The sequence below is a fragment of the Natator depressus genome, chromosome 11 (genome assembly GCF_965152275.1).
Source record: "Natator depressus isolate rNatDep1 chromosome 11, rNatDep2.hap1, whole genome shotgun sequence".
Classification (NCBI taxonomy): domain Eukaryota; kingdom Metazoa; phylum Chordata; order Testudines; family Cheloniidae; genus Natator; species Natator depressus.
The window spans coordinates 67,356,074-67,373,062 of NC_134244.1; the positions used below are offsets into that span (position 1 = coordinate 67,356,074).

General features: G+C 42.7%; 1 protein-coding gene across 1 annotated transcript in view; it reads right to left on the reverse strand.

Moving 5' to 3' along the window:
* Positions 1–16,111, reverse strand: part of BARD1 (BRCA1 associated RING domain 1) — a 66,089-nt gene extending 49,978 nt beyond the window's left edge. The window contains exons 1-4 of the mRNA XM_074968106.1: positions 15,951–16,111; positions 14,090–14,146; positions 9,270–9,415; positions 447–1,474 (exon numbers count right to left, since the gene is read on the reverse strand). Coding sequence (XP_074824207.1) covers positions 447–1,474; positions 9,270–9,415; positions 14,090–14,146; positions 15,951–16,111 — 1,392 coding nt within the window. The remainder of the gene's footprint in view (positions 1–446; positions 1,475–9,269; positions 9,416–14,089; positions 14,147–15,950) is intronic.
* Positions 16,112–16,989: the final 878 nt, after the last annotated feature.

Genomic DNA, 16,989 nt, shown 5'->3' on the forward strand with positions numbered 1-16,989 from the left:
TCCAGACCTTGGGCTCCAGCCTGAGCCTGAATGTCTACACTGCAATTAAACAGGCTCTTGCCCAAGCTGGAGCGAGCTGACAAGGGCCAGCAATGGGTGTTTAATTGCAGCGTAGACATACTCTTAGAGCCCGGGCTCCAACTTGAGTGGGAACATCTACACTGTTCTTTGTAGCCCCATACCACAAGGCTGAGTCACTTGACCTCCAGCTCCGAGACTCACTGCCATAAGGCTTTTTTTGTTTTGTTTTTGCAGTGTTGACACACTCTCATTACACTTGGTGATCTATACAACAGCAAAACCATAAAAATTGGCCCTGCCCCAGAAAAACATGAGATATGGAACTAATGTTGCAATTTGAAAGTGACAGTCTGAAAAACATCTGCACTTGACTTAAAGTGACCATTGAACCATTGTCTCAAACCAGAAGAATAAGAAAGTCCTACCTTGATTGAAGCAACATGGAGCAAGGTCTCTCCTCTGTGATTCCTTTTGGTAGTTGTGTTATTACTAGGAGACTTCTTCAAGAGGGAAGGACTGTGTGTGGTTTCCACTTGATTATGAGTATTTGAAGTGAATGGGGTAGAGGGAGTTTTTGAAAGTGAAGGGCTATTTATTTCTTGAAAAATTGCAGAGCTTCTTGTCTTTGATACAGTGCCACTAGTAAGTTTAAATGCAGGAGAGGAGATATGAACTGGAGTTCCATGTTTAGTAGTTGGAGAGATTTTAATAGTGCTCATGGCAGTTACCGCAGGATTGCAAACACCTTGGTTGACTGATTGCGTATCAGCACTCTGGTCACTTCTTCTCAGTCTTTTAGAATGACAAACAGTGGGGGATATGGACTGCTGCCTTCTGCGCTTTAAAGGAGTAATTTCATTTTCTGATGGCAGAGGTTTCTCTGTATTCATTGTGTTAACTTGTGCAGAGCTATCTTTATCCTCTGTGGGTTTTACTTGTGTGGCCATTTCCAAGTGGGACACACTTCCATCCTTACGGTCGGTTTCCGTTACAGACTCCTGTCCTATTGTCTCTTCCATATTATTTGGTTCAGGACTGCATAAAACTAATGGCTGGCTGCAAAAGGTCACAGTCTTTTCTTTAAATTCATCTTGGGTCTCCCCTTCAGTTCCACTGCCCTCTTTCTGCTTTTCCTTCTCTATACCCCATACTTGGTTGATGTGCGCTAGACTCTTTTTCTTCAGCTTTTTCTTCGATCTGTGTGGTGGTGGTTCCCTGGTCATCTTGGAAGGCTTCTCTTGAGGAGGAGAAGGAAGGAAGTCAAAAGTAGAAGATGGGCCCTGGTGAATGCTACCACCATTAGTCACCAGCTGATTCTGCTTCTGAAGGGAACTGCTGTTTAGCACACACCTGATCTTCCTACTGCGTGGGCTGAACCACATTTTTATCTGCCTCTTCTTACTTCTTGTTTCATGATCAGGACCTACTGATGCGAACAAGTCTTCTGCAGAATCTGGTAGGAGACAGGGATTTTTAAAAAATGAGCTTTAAGGCTAAGATCAGCTGTTTACCATTCTGGAAATAGAAATAGAACTAAATCAAAATTCTGAATATTAAAAATGGAAGCCTGTCATGAGATTGTAATAAATGTATTACTTCTATTTCAGTGCATTCAATTTCCAGCCATAATGTTGTCTTCTCCATATCTTCTATTTTTAGAATTAGTAGCTGTACTCACGCTAACTCAAGCAGTAGTAAGTTTATGGATACCAGACAGGCATGCTACTTTCCCACTCTCCAACAGAAAGGAATTTGAGATAATTTCACTTTTAACAAAATTCACATGAAAAATTGCAAAGACAGATCTGACTAAAAACTCTGCAGTATAGCAGTCAAACACCAAAACAAATATTTCCAATAATCTTCAAAAATGATATTTCAAGATAGAAGGCTTTCCTATCCTTAGCTAAATTACCCTACGTACCCCTCCAATTAAGTGTAGTTAAATATCTGGAGATTCAGTTTAAAAAAAAGAGAAACATACGGCATTAGGCTGAGATTTACTTCAAAAAACAATACAACCTCAGGCTAGCTGATCAATCATTTAAATATCCAGTAATAGCTACGGTATATAGGCATGATGGTTGTCAACTACAGCATTATAGATTCTCCACTTACTTTAAGGAATGGGTTTGATGGAAAGTTAAAATTGAGACAAATCCTGTAACTAGTTAACCTTTATAAAGATCTCAGATCCAATTTTGTTTTAATAACTGTATCTAAAAAAAGGAATGGCTTGATTGCAAACAGATGCACAATATAAAATGCAGATATTTACTTTCATCTTGTCTTCACTGTTTACACAACTAGCAGAGTCTACTCTAAAATATTTACCTTGATATAACTATCATTCATCTCTATGGACTAGAGCAGTGCTACTCAAAGTGGTGGTCCACGGACCGATGCCGGTCCGTGAGCCATCAGCTGCTGGTCTGCGTGCACATTGGGGAAAAAAATTGCCGGTACCCCACATCAGATAGCTTGAGAAGCACTGGACTAGAGAACAAGAGTTAAATAAATTTGCAAGTTTCAGAGTAGCAGCCGTGTTAGTCTGTATTCGCAAAAAGAAAAGAAGTACTTGTGGCACCTTAGAGACTAACCCATTTATTTGAGCATAAGCTTTCGTGAGCTACAGCTCACTTCATCGGATGCACCCGATGAAGTGAACTGTAGCTCACGAAAGCTTATGCTCAAATAAATGGGTTAGTCTCTAAGGTGCCACAAGTACTCCTTTTCTTTTTATAAATTTGCAAGAGTCATGTGTGTAGAGATTTTGTACCAGCCCAGATTATTTTAACACATATAGCACAATAAGAGACAAGTCCTAGAGATATCGTGATGACAGGCACTATCTTTCAGTAGTACAAATTCTAAAGCAATATTAATACAATTAAATATTTGCATAGCAAGTTATGCTTCAGATGTACCACTTGTGACATCAGTAGTGCTTGGAAAATGGATTACAGAGATTCTCAAACTGATCTGTGGACTACTGACAGTAAACAGAGGGCTGGCTGGTCATATGGAAGTCAGACTCCTCAATTTTAGATTAGTTGCATTAAAAGAATGCTGAAAATACACTGAATACTTTCCTAGTATTTTTCCTATAAGCAATTGCTTCAGTTGCTATATGGATGTTGCATGATTATTAATAGGAGGAGATACATTCAAAAGACTACTAAATGTGGTCTATACTCTGAGAAAATTTGAGTATTCCCAGATTTCCAGACACTTACTAGCCACAGGCCAATATAAAAGATGAGCCATAGAAATGTAGCCACCAACCTAGCTTCTAGGAAGGGGACTACTAGACTCTTACAAGGTATTGTCCCTGGATCCTCTCCAGAGGCTTCATCTTTCAGAAGAACCATTGCTTAGTAGTATCAGCTACAGGTGAATCTTTCCACCTGGCTACTGGAAAAAAGCAACAACACTCACTCTCCTACCTATTTAGGGACTCTCACATGGGGGAGAAGAGACAATTAGGACAAGTGCCAACTCTACTCCTTTTTAGGGGGCAAGGGATAGCTCAGTGGTTCGAGCATTGGCCTGCTAAACCCAGGGTTGCGAGTTCAATCCTTGAGGGGGTCATTTAGGGATCTGGGGCAAAAATTGGGGATTAGTCCTCCTTTGAGAAGGGGGTTGGACTAGATGACCTCCTGAGGTCCCTTCCAACCCTGATATTCTATGATGCAGATGCAGAGGCTTTTGGAGTTTTGTGAGAAAGAGGAAACACACCTGAGACACTGAACCCTCAACTCCTCCTTTCTGTAACCCCATCCCAGATTAACATGTGTTCAGTAGGGGTGGAAGACAATGGATTTCCTTCTATTCTATCTGCAGAAGGACATTCACATGGATCTATGTTACAATTTAAGAATTGTATATTAGCTACAAAAAGGAAGTTCTCACAGTCATTTATACAGAGGCTATTACAATAATTAAGAACACTCAATTAAGCCTCCCTCAGAAAAAGTTGCAAGTAGATTTTGATCCAAAGGAATCATATGCTGCTTCCAAGATAGAAACAAAAAGTTTATACAATTTGCACCTTAATATAAAAGAAGAAAGTTAGTTGTATGTGTTTAAAAGTTAATTCTTAATTGCACTTATATCTCACCCCAAAATTTAAAAATTATCTATTTAATAGGACAGACAGATCAACACAGCAGAATTTGCTAATTCTGGATTACCTAAAGCATTTACAATAATGTAAAAAAACAACCCATTGTACCCATATTAAAACCAGCCTATAATAACTCCAGCAAATTTGGTCTTGATTACCTATATGCTAAACACAATATTCATACACATGATAAATAAACATCATCTCTATTCACAAAGTCTGGTTTATTTTCACATAATAAAACCAAGTTTCTTAACGCTGACATTTAATAGAAATCAATTCTGTGGATTGTAAAATGCTTCAGACCAGACAAAAATATTATGAGGTACAGAGAAACTTATCGCTTAAGAGCTCCATATTCAAGTTTTTGCTGTAATGCAATAATAAACTGTAGAGGAAAAAGAAGCAATTAGAAAATGTGTCTTAGCTATCATTAATCTACATCAAAGGAATATAATGATGCACATTGTGTGTCTTTCAAATTATTCTCTATTATGGGTTTCAGAACAGAAGTTGAGAAATCTCTTTGACAAACTAGTCCCTTATTAAAAATCAAAGGGAAGTGCTTTGGTACCATCTGTGTAACATTAGTGCCTTCACTGAAGAATGATTATTTTGCAAGTTAAGTATTCAGCACGGGTGGGGTGGGGGGTGGAAGGGGGAGAGAAATTCGAGCTATTCAAACACTCATCTTTAGCTATTATGAAAAATGTCACAACACACACAAAATGCAATGTAATCTGTTACAGAAGGCATCCGATATGTTTCCCTCCACATCAAAATATGGAAACTAAATTGTGATCTATAAAGGCTAATCAAAGGTAATCTATTTTGCTGCCCACCAGCATCAACGTGTGCTTAACAGGATCTGACCAACAGCTGTAAAGTCTGGTTTAATATAAAAAAGGGAAAGAATTTAGAAAAACCTCAATTTAACTATTAGTTTAAGGTATATTGTGTTATGAAGAATAAGATAAAATTATCTATAAATGGTTGTCAGGAAAATTTATGACAATCTCTTCTCTTTAAAGTACATTGAACTGAGAAAATCTACTGAAGTATTTAGAAGCTAATTTTGAAAAGTATTACTGTAAATCAGGCTTCTTTATCTCTAGTATGCCATACATTATGTCCATGATTCAACAAGTTCTTCCTAATTACCCACCTTAATTACAGTAATTATATACTTTCTAGTAAATGCAGGTAATAAGGTTCACTTGGAAGGGGAATTGTCAAAAATGGTGAAACAAAAAAGTCTTGCAACTATGGGGGATGACAGAGCTGTTAATGATAATAATTCAGAGAAGCAGTTTATCTCCTCCTTCCCAGTGGAGAAGAGGACTTTTGTATTTTGGGAAAGGGAGAAGAGTATTGAAAGTCAAATAAAAGTCATTAGCAACTGCAGTGACATACACAATACTTCAGGTGAAGGGGTTAGTAGTGAAACGTTTTTGTAGTTCTAGGAGACGTCTTCAAAAAATTCAATTCTTCATAATATACAGAGAGTACATGTACAAATCTAGAGAACATCAAGACAAGAACACAGTTAAGGTGCAATTCTACTAGACATATGGCACATTTTAATGCACAGATAGAAGAGATGGAAATTGGTATGCAGGCACAGTAGTTGATTTTCTATTATATGCTCCATTTTGTGCCCTATATGGGTATAATCAAGCTCTTATTATGTCGCAATTACTTGTATTTAAGATTTCATAAAATACTTTAATTGTTTAAGGAGCAGCATCATAGATTCAATGCTGGCTAAACAAGATAAATTCTTAAGGTATTCTAATTCTGAATTAAATTACATGTGAATTAAAAATTTAACTGTCCCATTAACACATTTAATAACTGTCTTGCCACCTGCAGGCTATTTCTTATAACACAATTGCAATATTAACTAGTTTTTCTTTTAAGATGTGCAGATTCAAGTCTACACAATGCAGATCTTACTTTACAATTGCAGATTTCGTCTCCATATTTGTGGTATAAAAACGGTGGTTAAAGAGATGGCACTTTTTTGAGAGAAAGAGAGAGCCGAGCTCAAATCCAACAAATGAAAGTCCTCCACTTAGGTGTACGTACTACCAGTCACTTATACTCAAGGGCAACAAAAGTCTGCAGAGATCCGACTACTTTGTTTTCTTGTATGTTGCTTAAGACTGGCTCCAAATGCAGGATCCCAAGTGTAAATATTAGAAGATGGTCTCTCTCCAACAACAGTTGGTCCAAAAAAAAATTATATATATATATATATATATATTACCTCACCCACTTTGTCTCTCTAATATCCTGGGATTGACACAGCTATAACTACCCTGCATACAAAGGCTGGTCTTATCATTTAAGACACTGGACTGGAAATTAGTCATGGGTCCTACCCCTAGTTCTGCCTCGGACCTCAGGCCGCTCAATAACTAAAATGAGGGTTAAAAAAAACCCTTCCTTTCTCCCAACCCCCCATCTGGTCTATTTAGACTGGAGAATCTTCAGCGCAAGGGTTATCAGACTAGGTGCCTTTATAGCAACAAGGACAATGGGGCCCAGATCACCATTGAGGAATATGCGCACTACCTAACAAAAGAGACCCCCATATTCTGGATCCAGTTTTTCACTTGAGGCTCCAACAGCAGGAGTCCAGGACAGACACTTTTTTCTGTGTGTCTTGCAGGCTCTCTCAAAAACAGCTGGTCCCCCAACACACTTAAGTACTTTCCTGGATTGGCATCTATGTGCAATAGTTGAGTCTGATACGCCTTCCAGCATAACCACCTTCCTGCCCTCCACTCACAAAGACTGCCCCAAAACTCATCTTTGTCCGCCATGCTGGTGTTACCAAATCTCTGCCTGCAAAGACAGTTTGCTCCTGATTTCCACCCATCCTCAATTACATGGAGAAGGCCCCTTCCAAAATTACTCCATATACGCATGTGGAAGCAGAATGCTGACTTGCTCAATTTGCCTTGCTACATGCACAAAAAATGCAAAAGGCAAAACCACAAAAATAGAAATTTGTCCATTTCTTATTGCCACAGGACAAAAATGTGGCTGAAAGTAAGCCTTGGCATGAAGGGTTACTTTTTTGTGGCTTTACTATAATTGTTATTTGTATTGTCTTTAGTAACCCATCTGGAACCCTGCAAAAATACATTGATCTGCATTGTGCAAATTACCATCATAACCAGAAAGGTCTGATCCTGCACAGACATATTTAACTTAACACTTGTGAGGTAGTTCCACTAGACACACATCTACAGGAAGTGACTAATTTCCAAGCGCGAGCAGGAGTGGCAAAACAACCTACATTACCACACTTTGTAAATCTTCAATTCCTGCAGCTTTCTATCATTCGTCATTAGATGTAGCATAATAATGTCTTTATTTTCATTTGATCAAGCCTAGTCTCCTAGTTATGTCATCCATAGCATCTATGACAATACACTATCAACATCCCTCAAGAACTGTTTTTTCCTTAAGTCAGGAATGAGAGACTAATAAAAGGTCACTAATACTTAATAAGGGAGGAATCCTCCAAAAATGGAAAAATCAATCACCACATCACTTTAAATTTTAGCACTCTCCTGCTGCAGTAGTACTGAAAAATTGCTTGTAAAAATACTGTAATGGTTTTAAAAAAACAGATTAGACACAATAAAGCTCAAGTTTCTCAAAGCTGAATACATTTACCTTTAAAATAATTTCAGGAAAATATTTCATCTGTTACTCTGGTTTCCACTGCACTGCATAAACCTTATTTTAAAATACATTTCATTCCATTCTTCTTGTAATTAAAGCCACCATATAGGGAAACTTCACTTCAGACCAAAAGAACCTCATGCATGATTTTCTCCATTCACTTTGACATTTGGAGTACCACTAAAGTTCACTCGATAACCATAAAATGTTGCTTCTCAGCTTTGACTATTATTCTTCAACACTATATAAAAGTGCCTCAAGCCAATCACTTCAAAAGCCCTCCCTTCCCATTATACTCATAAAGTGTGTATTCTTATACCACACTTAAATATTTTCCCTAACCCTATTAAACTGTCATCCACATTTTCTATCTTACTCATAGCTTTTGATTACCCAGAGATTTCAGCTGAATAAGAAAAACTCTTTATTACTGTTAGACATTCTTTAGCCTTGCTGCTTCAGTGATATCACAATCCAGTGTTTGGATGTCAAAAAAGGACTACCATAGAAGTGATTGTGATGTGACCCTTTTGAGGGAATCTGGTTGATAAAGGAGAATCTTCTATTTAGATTAATATTGGAAATAAGCAATGAGGGGAAAAAAGTACCTCATCTGTATTTGACAGCTAAAAGAGTGTTTTCTAAAATGTTATAACTACTCAAGAGACAATCATTTTGCCTCAATCTTCCCTTCTTTGTCATTCAGCCAAAAGTCTGGCAAGGAAATAATGGAAGGGAAATCCCAGACCAGCAACTCTGCAGTTTTGTAGCACAGTCACTACCACAATGGTCAGAAATGACAGATTTTCACAACAGAGAATAGGTACAGTTGTGTCACTCTGGTTCTGACAATCAAAGAGAATTGAGACTTGCCTCTCTCCCCATCATGAAGCAGAAAGCATAAGATTTCACATGTACAACAACCTAATCTGAAAACTACTGGACACATTATATATAGGACGGCAACAACACGAGGATGGTGAGTGAAAAGAACCCTGAACCTGCAATGAGATCGCCTTGTATAGGGCTCACTGAAGAATTAAGCCTTAGAACATTACATGCTCTCACAAATGTAGAGTATAGGATATGACAGTGCTTGCCATTTTCCTACTTGTAATTCACTGTGTCGTGTGACTTCGGAATGTTACATATCTTTAACTCTAAATTTAGCAGACAGATTCTAATGAATTGTGGACTAATGCAATTCTAGACTTTTTCCCTTTCTTTAATAAGGATCTATGTAGATTTGATGAAGGAGATAAACCCAGCAACTGTTCCATTCAAATGCAGATTTTCCAAATATGATTTGATATAGCCCTTCAGAATCTTTAAAAAAGACAATTTTCTTGTCCTTTAAAAGCATATGAAATTGACCCAAGTTTGAATAGGGAGCACAATGTGGGGAGACCAGATCTTGTCTCACCTGTGAAGTCCTTGCCCAGTAGATGACGCAGTTTGCTGCACAGCTGGATCATGTTGTCTAGCTGCCTATTTATTTGCACATCTTGTACCCAGGCTGGAGTGTGACACACTGGGCATTCTGTGCCAATACAGTCCCCCACACAAGCTCTGAAAGTCAAGCAAGTCATTCAACATGAGTAAACTGGCATATTCTCTTCAGCATCCAGCTATGTTAGTAGTTGATAGGCAAGACTTTTATTTTAATACCAAAAAGCTGACCATGCAAAGACTACAAGAATTACTTACAATTCACTTATCACTGCAAAAAAGGAAATCAAATATTTGGCCTGGCAAATTACAAGCCAGAATTAAGCAAAAGTCTTATCAGGAAGCTGTCATCAAAACTGTTTAATAAACTTTTGAATCTCACACTCACCCATGTTAATCAAAATTTAAAATATTCCAAAGCCTCACTTCTACACATTGGCATTACATTTCTGAATAGCTTAACTCTAGATTCTTCTGTCCCCTCAACTAAACAGTGCTGTTTTTCAACAGCATTCCTTTTTACAAGTGTGATAGAAAATCCAATCTATAGTAAGCTATCACTTTCACCTGTCTGTTATTAAAACTGTCTTGGTACTTTTAAGTTACACACCTCTCAACATTTCTAAGTAAGAAGTCCCCTAGGAATCCATAGGTGTCAGAATTATTTTATCACTTTATTTTTTTCAGAGCATTTATTTCTGAACAGCTCAAGGAGAAACAAGTTTGCTTAGTAAAGGTCACTTAAACCCAAACCTGTAGCTTCCAAGTACTACTTTTCCATCCTCCTCCACAGAATTATATTCACTCATTTGATTACTATAGCGAAAAGACTTTTGGGTCCATCATACAAGTTATCAGGTGGGATTCTCAAAAGCACCGCTCTCATGTTTATGGGATTAGTGTTCTCTAGATTCGTACCCTGACTTGCCATGCACTAAGTCTCCACAGACCTGACCTATGGGAGCAGTTAGGCCAACACTGTGGGGTTTTTAAAGTCTCTCCAAAACCACCACACTAAAGTATACTTCTCTCTGTTAATTTCAAGGTGGGAGATTTTTTCAAAGGCACAAATGACAGTTAGGTGCCTGACATCTGTATCTTTGAAACTCTTCCCCCATGAACTTTACATTGTTGAGAGAACAAGTGGTCTTGCAGTTAAAGCACTGGATTGAGACTAAGGAGATTTCAGTTCAACTTCTGGCTCAGACAGACTCCTTGTGTAACATTGGGCAAGTCACTTATGGGCATGTTTTCAGAAGAACTCAGCACCCAGCTGATTTTGTTCTTAGTGGGAGCTGCCAGGTGCTGAGTATTTTGGAAGTTAAACTGTTATCTCTCTTAGCCTCAGAAACTATTATCCCATATTACAGATGGAGATCTTTCTTCCACTCTGTATCTGACTTATGTATTTATTTAGGTTTCAAACTATTCAGGGCAGGGGCTGTCAATCTGTTAACTGTACATTCCCGTATATATTCCATTATCTTGATGCAGGACATCCATTCACTGTTGTTAACCTACTGAAATTACTTTGGATCAGATCATACTACAGGGATGGATTTCAAATAATAAATATCACAGTCCATAGAAAAGTCTCCAACATGTGACCCAATTACTGCAGGTCACTTGTATAAAGATAAATGTGTGAAAGCAGCATTGTCACCTATTTCCCTCCCACCCTTTTAATATATTAATAGTTTTCTCTAATGGGCTATGGACCAGAATAACCTCATGTCAGACTTTGACCTGACCTCTTGCTGGCTTGTTTGGAAACAAACTACAGTTGAATAGCCTAAACCACCATATAAAAGTTCAATAAAACAAACAGCCACTATGCAGGAATAAGCCACCACAGGAAATGGACTGGAAATAATGATCAGAAGGTATAGATGAATAATAAACTAGTTCATCACTGAATAAATAAAGGACCATGATACAGTTGTTTGGATTATATTAGTAATAAAGACTATTTGCTTTCTAGCAGCAAGACCTGGAGGGGAAAAAAGCAGCCTCTCTCAAAAGCTAAGGTGTCCATTGGTTACTCCTCCTGACCCTCAACTCAGATTAGAGCATCTTTTGATGTTCTGAAAGCTTTTCTAAAAAAAAAACTTCAATAATAATATCCAAAAATCTTTGAAGATTTGTTCTCCAAATTAGAGTGGGGTTATCCAAAACTAAATTACTATGTTTTAGATGTCTGACAACCAGCCAATTAACTCAATTAAAGATTCCTTGTATTACTATTTCCCAATGATCCATACTACCACCTCTCAAAACTGCTTTTATTAAAACAATGATATAGCCTACACATAGTAAAGTCTCTTCACCAAGACTAAATTTGAAGATTATTTTGCAGAGCATCAAATACTGTGTGGTAAGATGGTTTAAATGGAACATGGTAAAGGGATTCCAACAGAGCCTGAGAGACAGTGATTTAAGAGAGATGTGAGGTTCCACAGAAGTTGTCTACAACGTCTGGAAGAGAAACAGTGGCTGTGGTGGAAGTAGGTCACTTTGGGACCTTTTCAACAGATTTGAATGGGGAAAGATATTGCCGGAAGCTCCATGGAGAGTGTGTAATTGCTGCCCTTTAACTTACTAGCCCTGAAGAATCAGAAAATGCCTGTTGCTACCATTTTCCCATCAAGGCCCTTAAGGCTTATGGCTACACTGCGATAAAAGACCAGCAGCACAGACATGACTGGCCCAGGTCAGCTGACTCGGGCTCGCAGGGCTATAAAATTACAAAGTAGATGTTCAGGCCTGCATACACGTCTGCTGGTAAGCAATTCAACTGTGCTCAAAATGGCTTGACGTTGGCGTTTGAGGATCTGAGTGCTCTGAAACTTTATTCATTTCTTTAATGGCGTGATGAGTGAGGAGGTACTCTTGCAGTTCCAGAATTTGTCAGGGAAATGTTAGCTAACACTCCAAAGGTGTTTGAGTCTGAAGACACTAACAACATATTATTAAAGAGACTCATACTGCTGTAACTCAGCATATGCTACAACTACTGTAGCAGTGCTGTATGACCAGAACAAGAAAGAAAAGGAGACCCACAGAGACCTGAATTGCTTGCACCTCAAACTAGCCATCAAAAAGGACAAGTCATTGGCCAAACTGCTGTCACGTGATGAAGTTTTGATGAGCATGTCAAAGGGACATCTTATCAAACAAAGATTTGGATGTCTATGCAACATAGGTACACCAGATATTGGATCACCATTGCAAGATGGATGGAAAAATGTGGATAATGAACTATTTCCCGTATTCTTCAAGGGCCCAGTGACATCTAAGTTTCTGTAACACCTTATTTGTGTCTCTACCAGCATGCGTCACTGCACGATCAACTGTGTCTGTAGTCAGAACAATCTTCCCTGCGCAAAACTGTGTATGTGCCAAGGCAACAAAGACTGTGGCAACTCCCACGCTCTTGACCGAGACCATAATGATGAACAAAATGACAATGAAGTTGACCAGAAATGTCATCAGCACTATTACATTTCAATGATACCTGTGCACATTTATTATTAGATTTTGTTTTATCCTTTGGACCATTGTTGTGATGCTTTGAGGTCACAAAATCCAATACTGAGTCTTTAAACCAATGGAAGTGAATTTAAATATTTGAACCGGTTGATGGTGCCATTGTTTATACCAATTCTATGGTAACAACACTGTCAGCCTCACATCATACCTCATCTTAAAATAGACATAATAAGCTTTCAAATGATGTATGATGTGCCTGTGTGCAGAGAGGATACATTAAGTAGACCAAATTGGTGGTGTCTGCCACTCTCCTACCTACAGTGAAACAGGGAGAGCCCCACATGAGGGAGAATATATTGATCATGTAACCTTTATGGGCACAGTGTCTACCATATTAACAACAGGTTACGGTGATATGCAAATTAACTGGCATCAAGTAAACTGTTAAGCTAAGGACTTGCATATCTTCCCATCTGTAACCTGATCCTGCATGCTCTATGGGAATTTCTGGACAGTGAAAACAGAAAGCGTTCTCCCTTTCCTGCTAGTTTGGATACATTAAATCCTCTGTTTGCGCTTTGGTATGCCAATAAAACCTATGAATACTTCAGCCTGTCCAATATGTACATTGTTCTCTCAGATGAGGGTACCACAGCATGGACAAACTACTGAATCTTTCCAGACTAATTCCTGTAACTGAAAGGCTCCCCTTGGTATTCTCAGCACTACAATTCAAATATAAAGAAGATAATTTTAGCCTTACAGTTCAGAGAATTTGCCTCTTACAAATACAACTCAATAAGCTATGAACTAAAACCCTAAATATGTAGGCACTGATCCTGCTAAAACCTCCATGCAGACAGACCTCTGCACCCACCTGGACCCCTACTAAAGCCACAAGGCGCTCTGCTTGGGCAGACCTCTGTGGGACTAAGGCCTTAATTCCAAGATTTGTGATTCCTTGTGAAGACCCAATCAGGCAGAGCCTGATTTTTATTTTTTTAAAAAACATTTACACATCTAATTTTCCCTGTTCCATTCCCCAAGCTCTTCCTTTCCCACAGAACGACTATACAAATAAGGACAGCATGAATTTCAAATATTACTCTCTTTTAAAACTGTTTAGCTTTTTCTTTTGACCTCACTGTCTCCAAACCAGGAAAACTTAAGCACATGTAGAACAGTCCCACTGATGTCAACTGAACTACTCAGATATGTAAAGTTAAGGGTATTATACATAACTGTTTGCAGGACTAGGGTCCTTTTCTTTATAGCTGTTTCATTTTAAGTAAATATGGTACTTACAGACAGAAGACATGCTCACATTTTCCCAAGCACACAGGTTCCTTAAGGATGTTCATGCTATTCAGAGAGGAAGAAAAGCATTAACGATTAAAAAAAGTCTTAGCTCCTAGAACATCAAAGAACCAGTTAGTTTACTCTGAAGGCATCTGTATTTGTGCCTGCAGTTAAAACATTATTGCTAGCAGGACTCTAGCATGATTTTTCTGATGAGTTTGAGATATTCTGTTTGAGGGCAGTGTTATAAATCACGCTACTGAATCGGTGGAAAGTAGCATACAGTGCAGCTAGCATGGTTCTCTGATAAAATGTCTCCTTCCACAATAATCAGGGAAATCATGATAGAACCCTGCTAGCAACACATTTTTAAGCCCACTGACAGCTAGCATGGTTCTGATTCCAGTGTAGATGGATTTACTGCACAACCAGCTTCCTTAGGCTCTGTCCATACAGCAGCTCATCAAGCTGCCAACAGCAGTTTTCTGAAACAAGTAAACACAGTTCTGCTTCACTACATTAGATTAGCTCACTGTTAATCTCTCTAGGGATGTATAAGCCCATTACCACAGTAGCCAAGTATTGGGAAAATCAAGGGCATTTTTACAGCAGTTTTACAATACAATCATTATAGGGTATCAACTCCCACTGAGGTGGATGTCCTTTTGGGAGCGATCTCACCACCTAACCATGGCAATGCAATTACATCAAAATTACATAGAACCCTCCACTAGAACAGGATGTCAGTTTCCGATGGTTTAATGTGTCTGGTCTGGAGGTCAAATGTGCTCTTTAAACAGGAAGCACTAAGGGTGTCTGAGGAAGGGGGGTTATTCACTATATTTATTGTAAGTGTTCAAGAACAGAACAGTGTCTCCCAAAGTCCCTACACATTAACAACACTTAGGCCTCAGGCCTGTCATCAGATGGGCTAGCCGGACTCGGGGGTGGGGGGTGGGGGGGGAGTGTTTCGGGGGGAGGCCCAGGGAGGCGGGTCAGTCTCTCTGCAGTGGGGGGGGGGAGTGTTTCGGGGGGAGCCCCAGTGGCGCGGGTCAGGTTCTTCGCGGGGGGGGGGTATTTTGGGGGGAGCCCCAGGCGGGGGCGGGTCAGGCACTCTCCGTGGGGGGGGAAGGGAGTGTTTCAGGGAGGCCCCTAGGGGCCAGGTCAGTCTCCCCACGGGTGTTTCGGGGGGAGCCCCAGGGGGGCGGGTCAGTCTCTCCGCAGGGGGGAGCGTTTCGGGGGGGGCCCTAGGGGCCAGGTCAGGCAGAGTGTTTTGGGGGGGGGAGCCCCGGGGGGAGGGAGTGTTTCAGGGGGGGCCCTAGGGGCCACATAGTCTCTCCGCGGGGGGGCGGAGTGTTTCGGGGGGGAGCCCCAAGGGGGAGGGAGTGTTTCGGGGGGGGGGCCCTAGGGGCCGGGTCAGGCTCTCCGCGGGGGGGGGCGGAGAGTTTCGGGGGGAGCCCCAAGGGGGAGGGAGTGTTTCAGGGGGACCCTAGGGGCCGGGTCAGGCTCTCCGCGGGGGGGCGGAGTGTTTCGGGGGGGAGCCCCAAGGGGGAGGGAGTGTTTCGGGGGGGGGCCCTAGGGGCCGGGTCAGGCTCTCCGCGGGGGGGGCGGAGAGTTTCGGGGGGGAGCCTCAGGGGGAGGGAGTGTTTCGGGGGGGCCCTAGGGGCCGGGTCAGGCTCTCCGCGGGGGGGGCGGAGAGTTTCGGGGGGGAGCCCCAGGGGGAGGGAGTGTTTCGGGGGGGACCCTAGGGGCCGGGTCAGGCTCTCCGCGGGGGGAAAGGGCGGGATCCTGCGGGGGGTGAATCTGTCCCGGGGGAAGGGCGGCTCAGTCTCCCCCAGGCCGCGGGCCCCGGGGCAGGCGCGGTTACCAGCGGGAGCAGCGCAGCCGCCTCTCCAGCTGCCGCAGGGCGGCCCGGGTGCCGTCCCAGCAGCCGGCTGGCCGCTCCATGCCGCGCGGCGCGGGCGCGGCCGCGGCCCTCCCTGCCGGAGCCGGCTGGTTGCCGGAGCGAGCCCGCAGCGCAGCCCGCATCTTCCCGCTACTGCGGGACGGGCCGCCGCTCAAACCAACCGCCGGCTCCCGCCCGAAGCACGGCGCATGCGCGGGTCGGCCCGGGGGGCGCGCCCGGGCGCGCGCACGGACTGCGAGGAGCGCGAAGCCCCGCCCCAGAGCCGCTGCCGCAGGGTCTGGGGATGGCGGGGCGGATCAGCCAGGAGAGCGACTGCCCGGTTGGAGCCCTCTCCCCGGGGGCGGGGCCTAGATGCAAGCCCCGCCCACTCTCATCCCGGGGACGGGGCCGAGACTCCCCCTCCATCCCCATCGCCCTGGGGGGGGCGGAGTCAGGGCCCAGACTCCCCTCCCCTCCCATCGCTCTGGGGGCCAGAGCTGAGACACCCCCCTCCCCTCCCATCGCCCTGGGGGGGGTCAGAGCTGAGACACTCCCCTCCACTCCCATCCTTCTGTCTAGGCTCTGCCCAGATACCCCCCTCCACTCCCATCACCCTGGGGGGGGGGGGGGGTTAGGGCCGAGACACCCCCCTCCACTCCCATCCCTCTGGGGGGCAGAGCCTAGACACCCCACTCCACTCCCATCGCCCTGGGGGGGGGGGTCAGAGCCAAGACCCTCCCATCCCCTCCCTCTGGGGGGCAGAGCCTAGACACCCCACTCCACTCCCATCGCCCTGGGGGGGGGTCAGAGCCAAGACCCTCCCATCCCCTCCCTCTGGGGGGCAGAGCCTAGACACCCCACTCCACTCCCATCACCCTGGGGGTGTCGGAGCCAAGACACCTCCCTCCACTCCCATCACCCTGAGGGGGAGGTTCAGGGCCCAGACTCCCCCCTCCACTCCCATCGCCCTGGGGGAGCACGGCCGAGACTCCCTTCCCTCCACTCCCATCACCCTGGGGTC